Source organism: Scyliorhinus canicula, chromosome 11, assembly GCF_902713615.1.
Source record: "Scyliorhinus canicula chromosome 11, sScyCan1.1, whole genome shotgun sequence".
NCBI lineage: Eukaryota > Metazoa > Chordata > Chondrichthyes > Carcharhiniformes > Scyliorhinidae > Scyliorhinus > Scyliorhinus canicula.
In genome coordinates, this window is record NC_052156.1 from 137,024,381 (window position 1) to 137,044,788 (window position 20,408).

The 20,408-nt window shown below is 45.4% G+C and overlaps 1 protein-coding gene and 1 long non-coding RNA gene across 5 annotated transcripts in view; one reads left to right on the forward strand and one right to left on the reverse strand.

Annotated features, from left to right (window-relative positions):
- The window catches only part of LOC119973411, a 97,433-nt gene that overhangs the window by 50,019 nt on the left and 27,006 nt on the right, over positions 1-20,408 (forward strand). The gene's annotated exons all lie outside the window — the stretch shown is intronic.
- The window catches only part of mapk11 (mitogen-activated protein kinase 11), a 66,222-nt gene continuing 46,358 nt past the window's right edge, over positions 545-20,408 (reverse strand). For 2 of the 4 annotated variants that reach the window (XM_038811468.1, XM_038811466.1), the window contains 4 exons: positions 17,823-17,902; positions 6,683-6,761; positions 3,851-4,024; positions 545-1,171 (listed from right to left, as the gene is read on the reverse strand). In XM_038811468.1, coding sequence (XP_038667396.1) covers positions 1,098-1,171; positions 3,851-4,024; positions 6,683-6,761; positions 17,823-17,902 — 407 coding nt within the window. In that variant the 3' untranslated portion in view covers positions 545-1,097. The remainder of the gene's footprint in view (positions 1,172-3,850; positions 4,025-6,682; positions 6,762-17,822; positions 17,903-20,408) is intronic. The other 2 variants (XR_005462305.1, XM_038811469.1) reach the window with 2 other exon arrangements.

A 20,408-nucleotide genomic window follows, 5' to 3' on the forward strand; every position in this document is an offset into this window, starting at 1 on the left:
CGCCGGGGGGGGGGGGGGCATAAAATCCTACCGAATGACTTTTGGGTATCAACACACCAAAAGGAGAAAACTTCCTTCCATGTAAAAAAAAAAATCGATTTGTTCATGAAAATGTAGTTTTTTTTAAAAACACAAAACAGAGGAATCAACCCCTCCCTGCCAGTTATTTTCAAAGCTGTTATATTTTACAGTAAAGTGTCCCTAGCAACAATCTCTTGTAAATTTGGAATCCAAATATAATTGGAATTTCCTGTTTGCACAGGAGGCGTTCCTCGATAAATGGTAACAGTTCAGGTCATAACTGCCGAGATAACAAAGCTACTAACCTAACTGAAATCAAACGTTACACAGTATTGTACAGCTGCAAATAACGTATTCAGTGGGATTAGAGTTGATAGGCCTGGCTGAAGAACTCGCCATAAAGCACCAGGCCGATTGTCTGTTTCTTTGGTGGAATTGGTATAACTCCACAAATCTTCACAAAAATTAAAATGTGAACTAAAATGTGTTTTCCTACTACTGACAAAAATAGAAAAGCAAAGGCTTGTACGAAATAATGTTTATGCTTAAAATTAATATGTACAGAGATGAAGACAAAATTAATTTTATTCAGAATTTTTCTGACTCGCTGTTTTTCCATCATCCTAAATGTATTTCCTGTAAGCAGGGAGAATGATCACAGATAAAGTAAACAGTACAGTTACTAATTGACATTTTTAAAATAATTTGTGCTCTCAAAAAAGGCCATGTTTTTTACAAGTCAGCAAATTGGCCAACTTTAGCAATCATAACATCAGGGTATTGATATAGACATAAAAAGCCATTGATATATCGGGCATGAAAGCCGGACAGTATTAGGTTATTAATTGTTTACAGAAGACAGTCATGCAAAAAAGACATGGCTCAATCAAATAAATGTTTTTAAAAATCAATTATTTTTGGCTTAAGTAGGCTATATCCAAAACACCGGTCCTGTTGTGTGATGAGCTGTGAGGGTGGTGAAACGTAGTCCAAAACGTTGTCCTGTGGTATGTCATGTATTAGCAGGCAGCAGAAATGCTCTGTTATCTTACTACAGATGGTTAATGAGGCTGTTCCTAAGGTTCCATCTCCATGTTATCCATTGTACATTGTGGCAACTCGAAGCTGTTTACCTCCTCAAATGTAAGTTCTGTGAACATAAAAAATTATTTTAACGTCTATTATTCACCATAATAATACTGGAGTGTGCTCCATGGTAGAAAGTCCAAGTGCTTTGCATAAAGAGTCACTTTTTGAAGTACAGTGACTCCCGTTATTTGGGAACATTTTTAAAGTGCACTTGGTGTTCTAGCTCGAGGTTAGAACAAAGAAAGAGTACAAGTAATTACTGGTTGGTGAACTGTTGCTTACATTTATGCATTCTGGCATGTTCCTAAAATCATACTAAAATGGTCCGACAGTGAATGTCGCAAAATCTTTAATAAAAGAATGGGGTCTCTCCTATTTGAGGCCGTGATATTACTGAGGACTTTACAGAAATTGAGATTTACAAAGAAATTTGATCTGGGAGTATCTACTTTCAAACCTAATCACTGCTCCTGAGGTTTCCAAACACTGCCCTTTATTCCAAGAACTGTTCTCAGTACTAATTGGGATAACTAACTAACGGCATCTACTTTACTTGCACTTCCTATTCTGTAGGCAGACTGCATCCAGGTGCAATGATTTTTTAAAAAAATACACCTTAGTTGGCCTGATGTGAATTTTCTGGCTGAAGAATTTTGTCTGGTTAGTCTACCTTGACTGCAACACACACCCCATCATTGTTTTCTGAACCCAATTGGTACACCCATTGCGGTGGGTCAAATGTTAGGATGCTGCATCTTTTTCCCAAACCACCTTCTGCAACTTATTTCCTTTTGTCCTCTTGGTATCTTTTTCTGGATTCCTCACAGTGGGTAGGTAATTGTGCAATTGTGTTTTCACTGGATGGACTCGTAATCCGTCTCTGGGGCCCAGGTTCACATTCCGCCATGGCAAATGGTGGAATTTGAATTCAATTTAAAAAATAAAATCTGGAATTAAAAGGGTCGAATGGTGGCCATGAAGCTCATCTGGTTCACTAACTTCCTGCTGTCTTTACCTGCTCTGACCTACCTGTGATTGCAGACTTAACAAAAATGCCTTGCAAGCCAACTCAGTGCAAGGGCAATTTGGGATTGGTAATGAGTGCTGACCTACCCAGCATTACCCACATGCCATGAATGTTTTTTTTTACATTAAATCAGTGGAGGTGGAGAAAGCGGAGTGATGTACTGAAGACATTGTAAATTATTTTCCTTTCTGACCATTTTCACACAAGCTGACCTCCCAAACAGAGCTCCAGCAGGATTTCTCGCAAAGAGACAATCACCTCACTTGGACTTAAAATTTTCCTTGGGGTGGTCTCTAAAAACAACAACATGGTAAGATCCAGGCAATGTAGTTTTCATAAATTTGTACTTGAGCAAAAGTAAGGGATGGTTGAGGCTGCAGAAATTCAAGAATATATTAAACATTGAAAACCATCGATTCTGGCCTCGGGTCACTGCCTGTGTGTAGTTGCACATTCTCCCCGTGTCTGTGTGGGTTTGATCACCACAACCCAAAGATGTGCAAGTTAGGTGGATTGGCTACGCTGAATTGCCCCTGAATTGGAAAAGAATAATTGGGCCCTGTAAATTAAAAAAAAAACATTGGTTTTCCTTCCTGAATACTTTTGTTGCATCAATATAAATGCTGCCATTTTATTAACATTAAACTTTGCAGTGAGGAGAGATGACCATTTCTAGTCCACTTGCTTCACTGCTCCTGCATGGTTCTGTCTTCCAGGTCTATCAGGATAATTGTTTAGTAGTTTTTCTCCCCTCTTTTTATAAAGACTAGGGGCTGGATTCTCAGGCTATATCCCCATGCTGGCGCGGGAATGGTGGCGTTTTATGCCAGAAAAAATGGTGTAAAATGGCCACCGATTCCCCGTTTTGCTAGGGGCTAGCATGCGGTTCGAGCTGCTGATACCGCCCAGAGATTTGCCGGGGTCCATGGCTGCACATGTGCACAGTGTCCTGCAGCGGCTGCACCGTGCTGCATGGCACCGGCTGCTCGTGGACCAGGCCCGCGAAATAGTCCCTACCTTCGGCCGGCTCGCAGGCCCTGGACCAACCCCCACAGTGCCCCCAGCACCTAACAAAGTCCCCCCCCCGCCTGTGGATCGGGTCTCCCCTGACTGTGGTGGCGCTGGACTGAGTCCGCAGCCGCCACGCTGAGTTCCCAACGGATGAGGCAACACGTGACTGACGCCGTCGGGAACTCGGCCAGTCGGGGGCGGAGCATCAGGGGATGGGCCTCAGGCAATGTCCTGAGGCCGTCGATACGTACCGCAGCGTACTCTCTGAGTACACTGCTTTGGAAAGAGAGGAGCATCACGAAAGCGGCGCTGCCCCCCGATTTTGACGGCAAATTTGATTCTCCGGCCGATAGCCGAACGCGATTTCGGCATCAGCGACCGGAGAATCCAGTCCATGGACTTTATGCAAGGGGCTTTAAAGTTGCCAAGGACCTATTGTGAGCCAAGGCAGTATGTGTTAAATGGCAATTCAATCACTGAGACCATTATGGGTGAGTGTTGACATCTATGAGTGTCAGATCTTCTGGTCTTTATGGCTCAACGTCTGGTGCATGTACCCACTTAAAATGGCAGAGACGTTTGCTTGCTCTTTCAATAAATGGAAAAATATTTGGGACCATCCAATTTTTAGCATTGTCAACACTTGGAATAGCTCAACTAAAATCGTGTAAAAGTATTTGAAATTTATAGAGATATGCCTACCTTTCCATTCGTCTATAGTCCGTTCCTTGTTCTCTATTGACTCATCATATGCCTCTGCTTCTGGTTCATCATCAGGATCATGGTACTGAGCAAAGTAAGGGTGAGTCAGAGCATCTGTTGCAGTTATCCTCTTATCAGTGTCAAGTATAAGCATCTTCTGAAGCAGATCTACAGCTATGAGTGGAAGGGACCAAGATGAACTATATAAAAGATTTACATACAATCGCTAGATTATATTTAACCCTCATTATGGTCACATTGCAATTTATGCAAGAGCTTCAAATTAATCTTGTATCGAGTGACTTGACGAAACATTTTTGGAGGGGGTGATGAAATAGAGCAACTTAAAGCTGGGCAGGGTTTTGCCTTTTGGTTTAGGCCCCTGAAGTTTGGGTCAAATGTGGTCACAACCCCTCAGTAACCTGGCAGTGACCTTTCCCTGAATTGGCCAATTAGCGGACAGAGGGTGATCTCACCATCCCATTAAGGGTAAAGGGCTTAAGCTGGAGGGCCAATAAGAAGTCCTCCAATCTGGAAGGAGCTGTGGCCTGCAGTTCGAGAGAGGTGAGGAGGGAAGGAGGTGAGGAGGGAAGGAGGTGAGGAGGGAAGGAGGGCGGGCGGGCGGGAGTTCTTTCATTTTGAGGCATCCTTGATGCATTTAAAAAAATGCCTGACTGTATTAAGTGGTCTCACCATCCAGGCAACCAGCGTGTAAGAGGGAATGCCACCCACAGTGCAGCTTGCAGGTGTGACCAGGCAGCTTGGGGGGGGAAGGGGGGGGGTCACAGGCCCAGCTTGAGTGTGGCCTTCCAGGTCTGCCACCCAAAGCTGCATCTATGCAGATGGCCTGACTGTTCCTTGATGACTCTGGGGAATTTCAGGCCAAGTGCATAATTTCAATTGGCCTATAATACTGGGCCTGAAGGGGCAGCTCGTCCATTGGCAGCTGATTTTTCCCTAGGGAAAATGACCCAACTGTGCAGGATAGTGCCAGGAAACAGTAACTCCAGCTGGTGCCATGGAAATTTCTGCTCACCCACCTCCATATTCACCCCCATATTGGGGGGGGGGGGGGGGGGGGGGGTCAAAATACTGCCCCTGTTTTTTCCTATTCAATTACATCAGGTTTCCCCACGACTAGAAAACAAATGCTTTCTCTGTCTCATCTATTGAGTGTTAACCAGTGGCAACATCAGCAAGACATTCAGTGAACATTACTATCAGGTGAACCCTCTTAAAGACCTGCCATGTACATCAACACCAGAACTATTCAGCCCACCATTCTGTTCTTGTGCGTAATTAAATCATTCACATTACTGCGTGGTTCAGAAAGCTTATTTTTGTAACTTGCTCAATCGTAATGTATAGTTTAGCACCAGGTTCACAGATCTAGAGGTTAAGTAAGTCAATCCATCTCATTTTTGAAATGGAAGAAAGGGGTCAAAAGTTACATTTTGTAGGACTGCGCCCTCAACCTTTTAAATACATCTGTACAATATCCAAATGCTGTATTTTCTTCTGACGATTTTCATGTCTTTTGACAGCTACCTAAAACAATCTGCAAATGATAATAAGGTTTTTTTTGCATGTTTCAGGAATCCTCAGGGATATTGGTTTTAAAATTTAGAATACCCAATTCATTTTTTTCCAATTAAGGGGCAATTTAGCGTGGCCAATCCACCTACACTGCGCACCTTTTTGGGTTGTGGGGGCGAAACCCATGCAAACATGGGGAGAATGTGCAAATTCCACACTGACAGGGACCCAGAGCCGGGATCGAACCTGGAACCTCAGCGCTGAGAGGCCGCAGTGCTAACCACTGCACCACCGTGCTCCCTCGGTGATATGAACTCCTGCAGAGCAGATAGGGGACCTGGCATTAGACCTGCTCCATTCAGGTCTTCCAAGTGGCCACCACTGAAATAAAGAGTTTGTTTTAAATTAATATTCCTCTTGGCCTCCATAGAACTTCTGCTTGCCATGCTCTGCCACATCTCCCACTGTCCCTTGCTGCCCTCCCGCACAAGATAGCCCCGGACACGTTTCTACCTACTGGTCCCACTTGCATAAATGTGGCACCTTTTATTATTCATCATGATACAGCAACATCACCAGCAATCTTGGCTTTGGTAGCAGTGCTGTTGCTTCCTGCAGGTGGGTTTCCCCCCATGCCAGCGGAGGGGTACAACCTCTACGGTAAAATTACTAATGGTGGTGAATAGTGTCCAGAGGAATGCAAATGTTTATGATGCCACTGCCATCAGCAGTAAACACCCTATGGTGTAAATGAGGCAGAATGCACAATGCCAAGACATAGGCAAAGAAGAATGTTTCTACTCTTTGTTCTGCATAATATAAAATTTGTTCATAATTCCAGTTTGCCGTACAGTAAATTAAAGATGGCCACATTAATCTGAATGTTATGTATGACTGTTAAATCACAGCTTTGTCCAAGACGTTTTTCGTGATATTTAGAAGATATATATTTACTCCAGGGATATTAAACTGAAATAAAATGAGACTGACTCCTAAAGATATATTGAATTGCAGCATTCTTTGCACATGCTTCTTAACTGTACACTCTGTTACATTTTTGGAATTGTGTATGAAGCACGTTTCATTTGATATGGTTTATGAAGGTTAATTTTCAACCCTGTAATCTGGGTGAAGTGCCGAGCCCAATAGTGCAGGATAAACTACAATGATCGAGTACAGATTCATTTGCAAAACTACATTTTGCACTTGTTACAAGAAAGAGGCTGTAAATCCACAAATGACAACAGTTATCCCCATACAGAATGTTTGCAATGAGTTTAAATGCAAAAACCTTACCCAAAGGATTGTCACCATTGAAGAGCTCATTCAAGTCTCTTTGAGGCAAGTACGGTAAAGATTCAATGTATTTTCTAGCCTGCAAAGAGTTAATCATTTGACGGGTTAAAATTTCCCAAAGTCAATCTACTATCCAACTTACCCCTTGGCATTGCTACTATGAGAAATATCACACACTTGTAACACTTCCTCCCCTATAAAAGACTTTCTCGCATGGCATTTTGTTTGCAGTGCTAGGAATAGAAATATTTTGGTGCTTGATTGTACAAAGTACAATATTCCATAACAAAGAACTCTTGCTACAATCGACCATGTGAGTTCTTGTTGCTCATTTTTTCATAAAATCCAAGCTAGCTTTAACCTTGATAAAAACAAATTTCTGTGGATGCTGCAATCAGAAACATAAACAGAATATATTGGACAATCTCAGCAGGTTTGGCAGCATCTTTGGAGAGAGAAGGGAGCCAATGTTTCAAACCTGGATGACTTTGACAAAGAGCCATCCAGACTCGAAACGTTAGCTCCTTTTTCTCTGTCCAAAGATGCTGTCAGACCTGCTGAGATTGTCCAATATTTTCTGTTTTTGTTTCTGATATCACCTCTCCTGTTTGGAGAATCTGCAAATCAAATCTTACAATTCTCAGAAATAATTTGAAAGCAGTGTTGCGAGGAGATTTTAACCCCGCCCTACTGGCTGCAACAGGTCAGCCGTGCAGTTAACATTTCCTCGAACAACTCAGTCTACAGAGTCCACAGCTGCTTCAATCTTCAGCTTTCTTATTCGGTTGATAGGCCCACTGAAGCAGGCAGATGCCTCATGAATAAACATCCATTGGTGTTCCATAATGTCCCTGACCTCTTTCCGATGCGAGACATCAGATGGCCTGCCTAACATCAAACTGCTGAGTAAAATATTATGCAGTGGTTTCAGTGGCTAGTTGGAAGTGATTGGATGCTGGTACTTGGACCATAGGGATCGGTACACTGTTGTATTTATTTTTTTATTCCCAAGAAATTTCTGAGCTTGGAGATTACTCGTTTCTGATCTTTTCTTTGCTTGTCCTGAGTAAGCACTCGTGTATGCCACCTCTAACTTCATTATTTTGGAAGGAAGAAGAGTTGAAGGAAGGAGAGCCGCCATCAGGAGACACTTCCTTCTGACTCATCTTTTTTTTAAAATAAATTTAGAGTACCCAATTATTTTTTCCAATTAAGGGGCAATTTAGAGTAGCCAATCTACCTATCCTGCACATCTTTGGGTTGTGGGGGTGAAACCCACGCGGACACGGGGAGAATGTGCAAACTCCACACGGACAGTGACCCAGGGCCGATATTCGAACCCGGGTCCTCAGCGCTGTAGGCAGCAATGATAACCACTGTGCCACCGTGCTGCCCTGCTTCTGACTCATCTTCCTGTTTTGCAGCAAAAGCGAAACAACAGCAGCATAGTGGTTAGCATCAATGCTTCACAGCTCCAGGGTCCCAGGTTCGGTTCCCGGCTGGGTCACTGTCTATGCGGAGTCTGCACGTCCTCCCCGTGTGTGCGTGGGTTTCCTCCGGGTGCTCCGGTTTCCTCCCACAGTCCAAAGATGTGCGGGTTAGATGGATTGGCCATGCTAAATTGCCCGTAGTGTCCTAAAAAGTAAGATTAAGGGGGAGTTGTTGGGTTACGGGTATAGGGTGGATACGTGAGTTTGAGTAGGGTGATCATTGCTCGGCACAACATCGAGGGCCAAAGGGCCTGTTCTGTGCTGTACTGTTCTAAACAGCAATGTCAGTAAAATGGACGCAATCTCCCTTTAAGAGATGCATTAGGGGCTGGTTTAGCTCACTGAGCTAAATCACTGGCTTTTAAAGCAGACCAAGCATGCCAGCAGCACGGTTCGATTCCCGTACCAGCCTCCCCGGACAGGCGCCGGAATATGGCGACTAGGGGATTTTCACAGTAACTTCATTGAAGACTACTCGTGACAATAAGCCATTTTCATTTTCATTCCTGCTATAAGCAGGACTCTGGAAGCCCACTAGAAATTACTGCCAAGGATTGGCCAGGGTGCCCCTTCCTGATGTGATTGGATGGAAAGCTCGCCAATAATATGTTAACAAGGTACAGAAGTTAAAATATCACCAGTCTGAAATTTATGAGAGTGTAAATGCTTCACTCTTATTCCTCCCCCCCATCCCGCCTGAATTTAGGTTTAAATTCACTCCTTGACATTGTTTAAGCTAACCTCCAGGAAAAGACACACATGGCTTTCCAAGGGTGACTGCTTTGTTCCTGATAGACCATTTACTGAAAAAGCCAGGTTGGAAAGGTGCTCAAGGTCACTGACGAATGCAGAGATGAGCGAAGCCCACCTGTCTGCAATATGGAGAACAAAAATCTCATGCCAAGTCCAGGTGTAATTGCAAGCTTGAAGGAGGCAGGTGGGTATAAATAAGAGATTGCATCCACTGTATCTGCTGCCACAACATGCTGCTCATAAACTTTCAGTGGGTGAGGTTTCAGGCAAGAACGTTGCTGCCACAGGTGCAAGGCTAAGGTTCTATTGTGCCTCAAAAACATATATCAGAACTGTTCGGTTTTGATAGCACAGAAGATTTAAAGGTCTGTGTGCAGCCTTTTCCAGTTTAAATTTTTTTTTTCCCCAATTAAAGGGGCAATTTAGCATGCCCAATCCACCTACCCTCCACATAGAATTTACAGTACAGAAGGAGGCCATTCGGCCCATCGTGTCTGCACTGTCCCTTGGAAAGAGCACCCCATTTAAGCTCACACTTCCAACCTATCCCCGTAACCCCACCTTTGGGTTGTGGGGGTGAAACCCACGCAAACATGGGGAGAAGGTGCAAATGCCACACAGACAGTGACCCAGGGCCGGGATTCAAACCTGGGTCCTCAGCTCCATAGGCAACAGTGCTAACCACTGCACCACGTGCCGCATAGCTTTTTCCAGTTTTTAAACCTGCATTATAAATACATAGTTTTATTCTGACATTATTGGTATCATTCGCTAAATTTAGTGGTAATTTCAGTTCATTTTGTTTTGCCGCTATTTCACCTGGACAGCTTGGTTGTTCCATTAATAATGAATAATCTTGATTGTCATAAGTAAGCTTACGCAATGAAATTACTGTGAAAAGCCCCTAGTCGCCACATTCCGACGCCTGTTCTGGTACACAGAAGGAGAATTCAGAATATCCAATTCACCTAACAGCACGTCTTTCGAGACTTGTGGGAGGAAACCGGAGCACCCGGAGAATCCCTCTCTGTATTAGTGCTAGTTAGAGGAAGAGAAGGAGCAAAGAATGAATGCATACAAGTGAAGTAGTTTGTTCTCACTACACTACAATTTAAACCCCCAACATGTATCCATTGATAGGTGCTTGCTTTGCACTTCAAGCCAGGCAGAACTCCCAAAAATTGCTGACTGATTATAGAAGTGTGGATCTGACATTTGATTAAGTGGGTCGTATTTACTATCACTTTCCAGTAATATGTAGGGGCCTCCAGCTGACTGATTGAACAGGGCCCGGGCAAGGCAAACACTTTCCTGATTGTCTCCCATAATTCTATTACTGTGGCAAATGTTTCATTACCAGCTGAGTCCAGAACCACACGTGCCAGTGACCACCAAGAAGGGGTTGAGATTCTGTTTAAATAAATTAGTATTTTTCAGCAATGCTGCACTTGGTCCTCAGAGAGTTTTAAAAATTAAAATATGTAATTGTGATGGAGCAGCAATTACTTTCTAATGAAGTTTTTACAGTGAAGATATGGAGTTTGGGAAGTGGCATTGGTCTGGCTGTGTGGCTTTGTTCTGGCATGGTCACTGTGGGACTGGTGTGCTGCAGTACAGATTAAAAATGTCAACCAGAAACTCTGAGCTCCGATATAGATTGTATCTAATGAAATTTATAGGGTGAAGTGCAAAATAATCAGCATTTGTTGGTGGAGCACGGCCTAGAAAATATTGAGAACAATTACTTCCAAGGCCAATTTACTCAGTTCATGCATGTGGCAGGAAAATCTGGCCACACTTTGGGTTAATGATGGAAAACCATGGTTTTCCAATATGTGCAGAAAGACTCTCCAGCAGCAGCAGCAAGGATCTTGCACTGGATTCCTTTGTTTCAAACACTGCTTTGTACAATACTTTGACAAAAACGTATATGGTATTTTTGATATGTGTGACCACACATTGCCATTAATTTCCCCGGAAACCTCAAAAGGTGCAAGTGGAATTCCATGGTTCTTCAACCAAAACCACACAGTATGATTTGCAGGATAATAACAGATTTGTAAAGTAACATGAGCCTTGGCCATGTTTTGGTAACCTCTTCATGACTTGGGAGGCGAGGCTGACTCTAAATAAACAGTAAATCTAGGTTTACTCATTGCATATACTGTTTGGGGAGGGGGGGGGGGGAATGGTAGGCAGCTGGTTCTACATAAACAGTCCATAGTTTATTTTGGATTTAGTTTTCATTGGATCCTTAAAGTGCAGGAGGTCATCATTTGGCCCATTAAGCCTGCAACAGCCCTCTGAAAGAGCACCCTACCTTGGCATACTCCCCTGCCCTATTATCGTTACCCCATAACTCCACCTATCCGCACATCTTTGGACACTAATGGGGAGTTTTTAGCATGACCAATCCATCCAACCTGCATATCTTTGGACTGTGGGAGTTTAAAGGTATTTTCTAGAGGCAAGTTCACAGTGGTGAAGAGTTACGTTTTTAAAGATTCTTTCATGGGATGCGTGGGTTACTTGCAATGCCTATATTTGTTGTCCATCCCTAATTGCCTTTGAACTGAGTGGATCGCTTGGTCATTTCGGGTGGCAGTTAACAGCCTACTATATTGCTGTAGCTCTGGAGTCACATGTAGGCCAGACCAGCTAAGGACAGCAGATTTTCTTCCCCAAAGGATATTAGTGAACCAGATAGGTTTGTGCGACAATTGATAATTTCCAGAGACTAGCCTTCAATTCCAGATTTATTTCTTGAATCTGAATTCCACTAGTCGTAGCCACAGTGGAATTTGGAGCCATGCACCCCCGAGAATTAGCCTGGGCCTTTAGATTACTAGTCCAGTGCCATTATGGCTATGCCACCATCTCCATCTTACAGCCCAACCAGGCACTCAATGGCCACAACTTGGGATGGCGTTTCTGCTTTCCCAATGAAGTGGAATTCTGGAATTTTAGGTCCATGGGCTTCTAAAAATTGATTTGTTACTCAAAGGTCTTGAAATTTAGATCAGAATTTGAGCTTGGGAAATCCTAAATTGTCGCGGTGCCATCATTTGTTTCTCAGTAGCCACTAAACGTTAGAATTCACACTGTTGGCTCGTTGAGAAGTGAAGGATTTGTTAATGAGCTGCAGGTCAATTTTCTTTGATGTTGACTTAGAATTTGATACCACATCATATTATTTCCATATACATAATTCATGTGGAAACAAATCCACATGTTTGAAACAAAACTCAAGATAAAATTTTAATGGTGTTTAGAATAACTAAGATCACTCGTGTTTATACTAGCCTTGGGGTCAGCATGTTTGGAATAATTAATACATCATATCATACTGAAACATAAGATTTGAAGAAAAGCAGGCCACAAATAAAATGACTTATAGGAAATGAGCAAGTCTCCAATGAAGTCTGTCTACTGACCTAATTGACACACTTTGCTTAGTGACCTCCACTGACGCCCGGTTAAACGATGCCTTGATTTATAAAATATTAATTCTTGCTTTCAAATTCCTCCATGGCCTGACCCCACCTACCTCTGCAACCCTATAAGGTATCTTTCTTCTTGTAATCCCGGCCTGTTGAGTTTCCCTGATTTTAATCACTCCTTCGTTGGTGGCCGTGCCTTCAGCTGCCTAGGCCCTAATCTCCAGTATTTAAGTCTCTCCACATCACTTTCTTCCTTTAAGACAATTGTTTAAAAATGCAGCACGCACGAGAAGACAACGGCGGTGAAATCCGACCGGGAGAAGCGAGGGGCAACACCGGCACCAAACCCATTCGAGGATTGCCCTCCGGAAGTGCCTCACCGGCACGAACGGATGTCTACTTGCGTATATATAGATATATCATATCCTGTGTAAATAACGGCAAAATATACTCTGCAAAAATCCAATAAAAAACATTTTTTAAAAAGAAATGACCTCTTTGACCAAACTTTTGACCAACAGCCTTAATGTCATCTTCTGTGGAGCTGTCTCATATTTTGCCCTTTTGAAGCACCTCAGGATGGTTTATTATGCTAAAGGTGCTGTATAAATATAAATTGTTATTGTGTGATGAATATTTATTTCCCCGTCATTCATCAAGTATCTCCCATATTTTCCTGCAAATTGGCTCAATTCAACCTCCACTGAATTAATCTCCTTTTCACTAAGTTTCTTCTTCCTTTTCTCAATTTCATCTGTCCATTTTTAGTTTTATTGCTTCCCAATTTTTGTTCCTTCGTTCCTGCCACACTATTTGTTCTTTGTATTTGTCCATTAATGTTTACATTTGCATGCCATTCTTTCTGTGCTAATCCTTTGCGGCCACAGCAACATCTTCCCCCATCTGGTAATACAATACAAAAGGTCAATAGAAAAATTGTTGGGTTTCTTTCCTGGCTCCCTAACCACAACCAGTGACCCTGGGATTTGCAAAACACGAACCAGCACAATTGGGTAGCCATCCTTTTTCGGTTGCTGTGTGGCTATTTTATTTAATTCATTTAAAATGTAAAACTTTAACTTTACAATTTTGGACATGGAAGTGAATCTCCCAAAATATATGTCCAAATATTATTTTGCATTTCTTACAGAGTGATGTTTTCAAGCCAGTTCTTCACTTGACATATTGTGCAGGATTTACCGGCTGTTCACGCCGGCGGCATGATCCTATCCCACACTCGAGTTTCCCGGCAACTGGAAAATCCCGTTGTCAATGACGGGGTCAGCAAATCCCACTGGTGGGCAGCGTCTGCTGCCAAAAAACACGCGGCGGGTTGGGGGGTAAATCCTGCCCATTACCTTATCTCAAATTATTGTACAGGGGTCATTTTTAGATCGCATCAGTGGTTTATTTATGGGATGCTGAGATTTGGAAAACACTACTACTAATAAAGAAGTATGGGATATAACATTATTGCAGAATTGAGTAACAATAAACCAAATAGATCCACAATCATGTGACATCTGGCTAATTTAATTTCTAGGTAATTGTCAGAAATGTTTATTTTTTATAAATTGCAAATTTCCCATTTTACTTTCAGGTAGCTCTAAACTCAGGATTTTCCTCCAGATGTATCAGCAGTGCAGCTCAGGTCATTACTGTGATCAGTGCTGCTGTGTGATGAACCAGCAAGCCTAGGATGAAACTCGGTGACATGACTTCTGTTCCCATCCACAGGTGTGGATGCCTTTACTTCAAAATCGAATGCATGCAGCAATTTGATGTCCATAAATGGATGAAAAACCATGGGCTGCATGTGCCAGAAGGTTGGGAGGCTGCGGGAAGCACCAGTGGAGTAACTGATTAAACTGGAGACCATGTGAACATTTAAGAATTTGTTAGACGGGCAATTGAGGGAAATGGGGGGTGGGGGGATAAAGTAATTTGCAAATAAAGTGAGCAAATGAGTTAGGGCGACTGTTGAATAGAGGATAAACAACAGGGGCTGGTTGGGCCGAATGGCGTGTTATAATTTCAAAGTTATTCCATGTAACATCAGCTCAGAGTTTGTGATGGATTAGCCCTTCTGCACTGTCGAGATTCTGTTATTTCAGCCATGTCAGTATTAGGGCATTACAATTAGTTTCAGCAACCCCTGATAAGAGATGGAATAACTATCTGGATTCCTGCGGCTGATTACTCCTGAGCATACTTCTGCCAGAGTGCTTATGACCAGAAGAGCTTGGTTATGATAGCTTGCGTTTAGGGCGGCACGGTGGCATAGTGGTTAACACTGCTGCCTCACAGCGCCAGGGACCTGGGTTCAATTCCGGCCTTGGTTGACTGTCTGTGGAGTTTACACTTTCTCCCTGTCTGTGCGGAGTTTATACATTCTCCCTGTGTCTGCGTGGGTTTCCTCTGGGTGCTCCTGATTCCTCCCACAGTCAAAGATGTGCAGGTTAGGTGATTTGACCATACTGAATTGCCTCTTCGTGTTCAAAAGCTTAGGTAGAGTTACTGAGTTATGGGGATAGGGTGGAGGTGTGGGCCAAGGTAGGGTGCTCTTTCCCAGAGTCGGTGCAGACTTGATAGGCCAAATGGCCTCCTTCTGCACTGTAGGCATTCTATAATTCTATGAATAGCCTATTGACACACCCTTCTTTTTTTTTAATAAACATTTTATTGAGGTATTTTTTGGTATTATAACAACACAATAAACAATGTACATGAATCTATAAACATAGTGCAAAAGCCGTCTTCCTCGCTTACAGGTCCCACCTTTATTAACCCCCTACTCTAAGCTAAACTAACCCCCCACCCCTTCTGCTGACGATTAATTTTCCCTAATGAAGTCGACGAACGGTTGCCACCTCCGGGCAAACCCTAACATTGACCCCCTCAAGGCGAACTTGATTTTCTCCAGACACAGAAAGCTAGCCATGTCAGGTAGCCAGGTCTCCGACTTCGGGGGCTTTGAGTCCCTCCAAGCTAATAGTATCCGTCTCCGGGCTACCAGAGAGGCAAAGGCCAGAATGTCTGCCTCTTTCTCCTCCTGGATTCCCGGATCTTCTGACACACCGAAAATCGCCACCTCTGGATTCGGTGTCACCCTTGTATTTAACACCATGGACATGACATCTGCAAACCCCTGCCAGAATCCCCTAAGCTTTGGACATGTCCAGAACATGTGGACATGGTTCCCTGGCCCTCCCGCACACTTTGCACACCTATCTTCCACCCCAAAGAACCTGCTCATCCGGGCCACTGTCATGTGGGCTTGTGAATGACCTTGAACTGTATCAGGCTGTCCAGGTTGTGGACGCGTCGACTCTACTCAACGCATCCGTCCATAGGCCATCTTCTATTTCTCCTCCCAACTCCTCTTCCAACTTGCGCTTCAGCTCCTCAGTCAGCGTCTCCTCTGACCCCATAAGTTCCTTGTAAATATTAGAGGCACTCCCTTATAACACCCACCCTCTGGAAACTACCCTGTCCTGTATCCCCCTTGGTGGTAGGAGCAGGAAGGTTGAATCCTGCCTACGTAGGAAGTCCTGTACCTGCAGGTACCTGAATTAGTTCCCCCTCGCCAATCCACATTTCTCCTCCAGCTCTCTCAAGCTAGGAAAGCTCCCCACTATAAACATATCCCCATTCCTCTCAATCCCTGCTCTCTGCCATCTCCGAAACCCCCCATCCATCCTTCCCGGGAGAAACTGGTGATTATTACAGATTGGAGACCAAACTGATGCTCCTTCTGCTCCCACATGCCTTCTTCATTGCACCCAGACTCTCAGGGCCACCGCCACCACGGGGCTGGTGGAGTACCGTGCCGGCGGGAACAGCAGAGGCGCCGTTATCAACGCCCCTAAGCTGGTGCCCTTCCATGAAGCTGTCTCCATACGCTCCCATGCCGACCCTCCCCCCACCACCCACTTCCTGATCATGGCTATATTCGCCGCCCAATAGTAGTTACTGAAGTTTGGCAGCACCAGCCCGCCTTCTCTCCGGCTCCACTCAAGCATCCCCCTCTTTACTCGCGGGGTCTTGCCGCCCATACAAAGCCAGAGATCACTAAGTTGACCTGTTTAAAAAAGGACCGTGGAATAAAGATGGGGAGACATTGAAACACAAACAGGAATCTCGGGAGGACCGTCATCTTCACTGTCTGCACCCTCCCAGCTAGTAACAACAGGAGCTCGTCCCACCTCCGAAAATATTCCTTCATTTGGTCTACTAGCCGGGCCAGATTTAGTTTGTGCAGCCGTTCCCATTCCCGGGCCACTTGAATGCCTAGATACGGAAAGCTTCCCGCTACCACTCTAAAAGGCAGCTCACCCAGTCGCCTCTCCTGTCCCCTCGCCTGGACTGCAAACATCTCACTTTTCCCCATATTTAGTTTATACCCCGCAAATTGGCCAAATTCCCCGAGAATCCTCATGATTTCTTCCATCCCCTCTGCTGAGTCTGGTACATACAGGAGCAGGTCGTCTGCGTAAAGCGAGACTGTGTTTCCACCCCCAGCCCCCTCCCGGACCAGCCACTTCCAGCCCCTTGAGGCTCTCAGAGCAATTGCCAATGGCTCTAGAGCTAGCGCGAACAGCAGTGGGGAGAGGGGGCATCCCTGTCTCGTCCCCCGATGCAGCCTAAAATAGTCCAATGTTGTCCTATTCATCCGTACGCTCGAAACAGGTGCCTGATACAGCAACCTGACCCAGTCAATAAAGCCCCGCCCAAATCCGAACCGTCTCAGTACCTCCCACAGATATTCCCATTCTACTCGATCAAAGGCCTTCTCTGCGTCCATTGCGACCACTACCTCCAACTCCCTACCTTCCGGGGGCGTCATGATCATGTTTAATAGCCTTCTTACCGACTGCCTACCCTGAACAAACCCTGTCTGGTCCTCCCCAATAAAGTCCAGAACACAATCCTCAATCCTAGAGGACAAAATTTTGGCCAGCAGTTTGGCGTCCACATTCAACAGGGATATCGACCTGTAGGGCCCACACAGCTCCGGGTTCTTGTCCCGCTTCAGGATCAGCGAAATCGTGGCCTGTGACATCGTCGGGGGAAGCACCCTCTTTCCCTTGCCTCATTGAACATCCTCATCAACACCGGCCCCAATATCCCAGAGCATATTTTTATATGCTTTTTATAGAAAACTTTTTATAGAACTCCACTGGGTACCCGTCCGGCTCCGGGGCTTCACCCGCCTGCATGGCCTTTAGATTAACACACATTTCTAAGGACCACATGTGAACATGGACCTCTTAGTTTTCACAATTACCCTGGAACTATAATGCACCAAAGTAGTCAATAAACAAGAAAATGGAAGCAAAGCAAAGGGCAGAACCTTATCAGAAAATTTACTTTCACTCCAATACCTCAAAACTATATATGGAGATAAACAACTTGCTTATTAAACATAGTTACTGTGAGGATCAAACAGTCACTTACATGTTCTGAAGATATTTTCTTTAATAATTCAGTACTGGGTGTTCCAACAACTTCCATTATTCGCTTCAGTTGATCAATATCTGTGCCATTATAGGAAAATATAGAGGAAAGAATCTTCTAGTTGAAAAGTCACAGTGTTGCTCTGAAGCCTAATCTATTTTTCACTTTCATTTCATCTATCCTCATCTTGTCAAGAGAAAGCAAGGGTGGTCAAATTCACACTCCAACTATTAACAGTGTTAATTGAAAAAGAGGGAAGAGTTTTGTGTATATCAAGAATATTGATGCTGGGAAGTGTTACCAGTTCTCACCTTTCATACCCAACACTTGATTAGTGTCAGTCCAAGTAGGTGATATGCCATCAATAAACACACGACAAGTGATGAACGTAACTGAGACTTTAATACACTAAACAGCAAGTCTCCTGCCTCTGGACGCAAACTGGGTCAGAGGCGGAGACTTGCCACCTTTATACATGAGCTCGAGGGGAGGAGCCACAGGCGGAGCCAGCCTGGACAAGCCCAGACATGTAACAACACAATACAACGTGTCCCGTCGCCCGTCTTGGTGTGCCACGTAGGCATATTGTGGGTTTGCAGGGAGGAGCAGGACCTTCTCGACGAGGGGGTCGGTTTTATGGCTCCTCGCATGCTTCCGGAGAAGGATGGGCTCTGGGATTGCCAGCCAGGACGGGAGCAAGACCCCAGAGGTGGATTTCCTGGGGAAGGCAAACATATGTTCATGAGGAGTCTCGTTGGTGGCTGTACACAGGAGCGACCGGATGGAGTGGAGCGTGTCGGAGAGGACCTCCTGCCAGCGGGAGACTTCTATACCGTAGGGCCAGTAGGACGGCGTTCTCCCTCTCCACCGGGCCTTTTCCCTGGGGGTTATAGCTGGTCGTCCTGCTGGAGGCGATGCCCTTGCTGAGCAGGAACTGACGCAACTTGGCACTCATGAAGGAGGATCCCCGATCACTGTGGATGTAGGTGGGGAACCCGAACAGGGTGAAAAGACTGTGCAGGGCCTTGATGATGGAGGGAGAGGTCATATCAGGGAACGGGATGGCGAAGGGGAATCTTGAGTACTCGTCAACGATGTTGAGAAAGTACACGTTACGGTCAGTGGAGGGGAAGGGCCCTTTGAAATCGATGCTGAGGCGCTCAAAGGAGCGAGAGGCCTTTACCAGGTGTGCTCTGTCTGGTCGATAGAAGTGCGGCTTGCACTCCGCACAGACCTGGCAGTCCCTGGTCATGGTCCTGACCTCCTCGATGGAGTAAGACAGGTTGCGAGCCTTGATGAAGTGAAAAAAACGGGTGACCCCCCCGGGTGACACAGGCCATTGTGGAGGGTACGGAGTCGGTCCACCTGTGCGCTGGCACATGTACTGCGGGATAGGGCATCTGGGGGCTCATTGAGCTTCCCGGGTCGATACAAGATATCATAGCTGTAGGTGGAGAGCTCGATCCTCCACCTCAGAATCTTGTCATTCTTGATCTTGCCCCGCTGTGTGTTATTGAACATGAAGGCAACCGACCGTTGGTCAGTGAGGAGAGTGAATCGCCTGCCGGCCAGGTAATGCCTCCACTGTCGCACAGCTTCTACGATGGCTTGGGCTTCCTTTTCGACAGAGAAGTGTCGAATTTCGGAGGCATGGAGGGTGCCGGAGGTTCTCGTCATGGTCCTGCTGGTCATGGCCGCAGATGGTGACATTGTCTTAGTACGGGAAAGTGGCCTGCAGCCCGTACTGGTCAAGCATTCAGTCCATTTCTCTTTGGAAGACTGAGACCCCATTGGTAACGCCGAAGGGGACCCTGGGGAAGTGGTAGAGGCGGCCATCTGCCTCGAAGGCAGTGTACTGGCGGTCCTCCGGGCGGATAGGGAGCTGGTGGTACGCGGACTTCAAGTCAACTGTGGAGAAGACATGATACTGCGCAATCTGATTGACCATGTCAGATATGCGGGGGAGGGGGTATGCATCGAGCTGTGTGTATCGGTTGATGGTCTGGCTGTAGTTGATGACCATCCACTCTTGACGACCACCACTTGAGCTCTCCAGGGGCTGTTACTGGCCTCAATGATCCCCTTTCGCAGGAGTCGCTGGACTCCGACCTGATAAAGGCCCTGTCCCGGGCACTGTATCGTCTGCTCCTCGTAGCGACGGGCCTACAGTCCGGGGTGAGATTTGTGAAGAGCGAGGGTGGAGCGACCTCAAGGGTCGCGAGGCTACAGACGGTGAGGGGAGGGGGGGGGGGGGGGGCAGGGGTCCGCCAAACTTTAAAGTAAGGCTCTGGAGGTGGCACTGGAAGTTGAGCCCCAGTAATAGGGCAGCGCAGAGATGGGGAAGGACGTACAGTTTGAAGTTAGCGTACTCTACGCCTTGTACAATAAGGGTCGTGACACAGTACCCCCGCACATCTACTACGTGGGATCCGGAAGCCAGGGAGATTTTCTGGGTCCCGGTAGGATTGGGAGGGAGCAGCGCCTTACTGTATCTGGGTGTATGAAGCTGTCTATGCTTCCAGAGTCGAAAAAGGCAGGCCGTCTCGTGCCCGTTGATCCGGACGGTCATCGTAGATTTTGTGAGGT